The sequence below is a fragment of the Pteropus vampyrus genome, unplaced genomic scaffold (genome assembly GCF_000151845.1).
Source record: "Pteropus vampyrus isolate Shadow unplaced genomic scaffold, Pvam_2.0 Scaffold245, whole genome shotgun sequence".
NCBI classification, from domain to species: domain Eukaryota; kingdom Metazoa; phylum Chordata; class Mammalia; order Chiroptera; family Pteropodidae; genus Pteropus; species Pteropus vampyrus.
Window position 1 is genome coordinate 288,549 of NW_011889026.1, and position 3,665 is coordinate 292,213.

Consider the following 3,665-nt stretch of genomic DNA (forward strand, 5'->3'; position numbering starts at 1 on the left):
CCACCATCTGGGTTTCCCCGAGGTATTTACTGAGGCTCGTGGTCCAGCCGTGTGCAGCTTAGTCACCTGCCGTGGCACTGCCAGCCCCAGCCCCAAACCCTGTCCCTGTTTGACGCCTTCTCAGTGAGGGGCCGTGCAGCAGGGGCCTGAGGGGGCAGCACAGTTGATCTGATCTCACACGCGTGCACACGCGCGCACACACACACACGCACACACACACACACACCCCGCCAACCCAACCAGAGCCGTGCCGGTAAATGTGTGGGTTGCCGAGTGGCCACGTGGGCAGGTGTGGCGTAGCGGGCACCGCCGCAGGGGCTGGCCCATGCTGAGCGTCTGAGCAGAAGGGACACGGGCAGACGGCCTCCTGCAGGCAGAGCTCCCATCTGGCTGGCTTGGAACCGCCCTGCGGGCCTCTGACCCCTGGTGGTGTCAGAGGTGACCCCAGGGGCCCTTCCTCTGTGGGCAGACCCCTCACATACCTTTACCTGACATTTTAGGGGGTAGGGAGATGTGGCCCCCCATTCTAGAAGTTGCCTCTGGTTTTCCGGGCAAGCCCACGCCCACGGCTGTTTGGAACCCCCCAGACTCGATGTTCCTCTCTCCCAAGAAATTCCTGACGGCGTCAGGTGGGGCCTGGAGGTCAGGCTGTACTAGGGACTGAGGGACAGTCACAGCCGCCTGACTGCTGTGCAGAAATCCCCAGGCCGGGGCGAGCAGGTGCCACCTCTCCCTCCTTCGCCCTGTCCTGGCTGTGGCAGGGGCCTGCGCTCTCAGAAGTCCCTGCTGGCTCGGGGATGTCCTCTCCTCCTGGGGAGCAGGGGGCCGGAGCCCGTGGTCAGGGCTCAAAGCTCTGGCACCGGGAGCAGGAAAATTAGGTGCTCAGGTTTGGGGGAAATGTAGTGAGGGGGTGTAGGGGAGGGGCTCAGAGCCCTGGCTTTTTGCTCCCGGACACTAACTGCTCTGCCCTCTCAGCAGCGGGGGACCGGCTGAGGGTGCGTGGAGATGGCCTGGTGGCCGGCTGGCTGCCTGGCTCCTCCATACCTGTCCCTGTGCTTAGTTCAAGGGAGCCAAAGGGAAGGCTTCCACGTGGGGTTTGCAGCCACAGCCTGGCCCCTGGTTCCTCTAAATGGAGGCTTCCTAGTCCACAGCAGACAGAGGTTCAGGCATGCTGACATGAGACGGGCAGGCGGACCCCAAATCGGCCCCAAAGGACCGGCAACCAAATTTTGCTGTTAACTTTAGTTCTCGGCCAAATTTTGCTGCTTGTACCTGTGCAAGGTCCTGACCACTGGAAGGCTGCAAAGAGGGGCCGGTGTCACAGGGGGGCCGGTGTGATCTGGGGCGTGAGAAGGGCAGAATGTCCCTCTCAGGGTGCCTGGGCAGGGGGGGAAGGGGCTAAAACGGCAAGCACTGGTGGCGGATAGGCTGGGGGGAAGGGAGCTAGGATTCGGGGTGCCGTCTTGGCTGGCAAAGATAACAAGGCCGTTCACTAGCTTGGTGCTTTGGTGCTGGCACGAGGCTGAATGATGACGGGCCGAGAGGGACTGAGGACTCACGTGGGGAGGCCCGTCACGGGCGTCCTGCCTGCACGGGCCACCAGTGGCACCCACAGACTGCCACCTCACGTCCTGCACCTGCTGTCCCCTGCCTGGCGAGACAGACGCCTCAGGAGAGAGGCCTCTCCCCACCCCGCAGGGCTGGGCCTCGCCCCCCTAAGGCGAGAACACGGTGGGCACGCAGCTCTGCGCCCCCGGAGTGTGCGGCCCCTCCCCCCGTGCGGGACGGGCACTTACGCGGGCCCACGGGCACCCTGGGAGAGGGAGGACAGTCGGGGAGGGGGGCTCAGACAGAATGGGGCCAGCAGGCCGTGGTGACGGTGGAGGCGGCAGTGGACGAGGGAGCCATGTGGAGGAGGCGGATGGAGGCGCCGGGGGCAGACGGACAGTTGGTGAATGCACGGAGGGGCAGCTCCCCACAAGCACAGTCCACAGGGGGAGAGACGGCCGGACAGCACAGATGGGTGCAACAGCTGTCTGAGGACACAAATAAAGTGGAGATGGTCAAGGCGATGGGACACGGAGTGGGCGAGGGACGGGCCAAGCACGGCAGGACGGAACCGAGGCTGGCGGGCGAGGCTGGCGGGGTGTGCAGTGCGTCAGGGCCACTGTCGGGGGCTGGAGGGCGGACCGGGCCCATCCCCAGGCCCGGGGCGTGTGGAGCTCCGGGGGGCCCTGCTTCTGCAGGGATCCAGTGACCCCTCGAGGGGAGGAGAGGCGTCCTCTTGGGCTCTACGGGAGCCAGGACCCAGGGTCTCCCAGCACCTCCAAGGTCTAGCAAGTGGCCAGTCAGGCAGGGACAGGAAGAGTGAGGGCCGCCCAGCGGGGGCACAGTGGGGACAGTGCACATCCCACGGGAGTGGGCGTGTGTGGCCACGGTGCGTGCCGAGGGGCCTGGACCCTCACGGGAGGCAGCCTCAGGCGGACCAGAGCACTGGCCTCGGGGCCCAGCCTGGGCCGAGGCCGGCTCTGCCCCCACAGCCACTTGTCCTCGGGCCAGCTAGCTCCTCTGTTTCCTCGTCTGGCAAAACAGGAGTGGGGAGTCTAACAGCGGGGTTCTCGGTGAGGCGACTCGGCCGCCCGGGGCTTGGTCGGCAACGTCTGCAGACATTTCTAGTGGTTGTAACTCGGGGCGCTGGCATCTGGCGGGTCGAGGCCAGGGAGGCCGCTGAGACCCTGCAGTGGACCCGAGGTTGAGCTGCCCACCTCGCAGACACCGGCGAGGGGCGCCCTTTACAGACCGAAAGCTGCGATTATTGCTCTCAGTGCATTTCTTTGATTCTAAGATGACGTTGTCTGTAAATGCAGCGGATTCCCAAGTGCAAAAAGGAATCCTATTAAATAAACACGTTGACTTGAAGACATATCGCAATGTCAGAAACATTAAAATGTAAAAAAAAAAAAAAAGTGCATTTTAGAATCAAGGAGTCTAACTAAACCTGTCGTCACGGCCACCACGCTCTGGGGACACCAGTGTTCTCCCTGTGCCTCTCTCCGGAGATGCCGCCAGGACTCCGAATGTCTCTGGCAGACGGTGGAGGACAAGGCTGACCCGCCCTGGGGGTCTGGGACGTGTAGGGGTCTTGTGGGTAGACAGATGGACACACAGACAGACGTCCTGCTTCAGCCAGGTGGGGTGGTGAATGCCTCTGCAATGAGGTTCTACGGTTTAAAGGATGATGGTGGCAAAATGACACACACTTACTTTTTCAGAGCTTCTCTCAGATTCTTAAATCTGCCCTCTGATGACACAAGCTTTTGGAGCTTGTCAATCAAAGCTTTCGTCTAGAAGGAAGTAGAAGCGGTTACTAGCACACTCCGCACGCTCCCGTCCGCGGCTCCGGAAACACATTCGCTTTGCCCGCCACGGCCGGCGGCCTCGGGGACCACCCCGATCTCAGAACCTTGACCCTAAACTCCTGAGGACTCAGACACAGGCCCTTGTTTCATGTGTCTGGGCTCGTCACACGTCCTTCAGAAACACGGGAGTGGTGCCTGCGGGGCTGAGTGTCGGGATCCCGAGGCCCAGGTGGTTGAGAAGGGCCCGGTGGGCGCCCCCAGGCCGGCACCCAGAGCAGGGAGGGGCGCACGTCTCACTGCTATGAT

At 62.8% G+C, this 3,665-nt stretch overlaps 1 protein-coding gene across 1 annotated transcript in view; it reads right to left on the minus strand.

Annotated features, from left to right (window-relative positions):
* Window positions 1-3,665, minus strand: part of RASGRF1 (Ras protein specific guanine nucleotide releasing factor 1) — a 57,062-nt gene that overhangs the window by 3,572 nt on the left and 49,825 nt on the right. Inside the window, exon 21 of the mRNA XM_011374407.2 lies at window positions 3,265-3,344. Within this exon, the coding sequence (XP_011372709.1) occupies window positions 3,265-3,344 (80 nt within the window). The remainder of the gene's footprint in view (window positions 1-3,264; window positions 3,345-3,665) is intronic.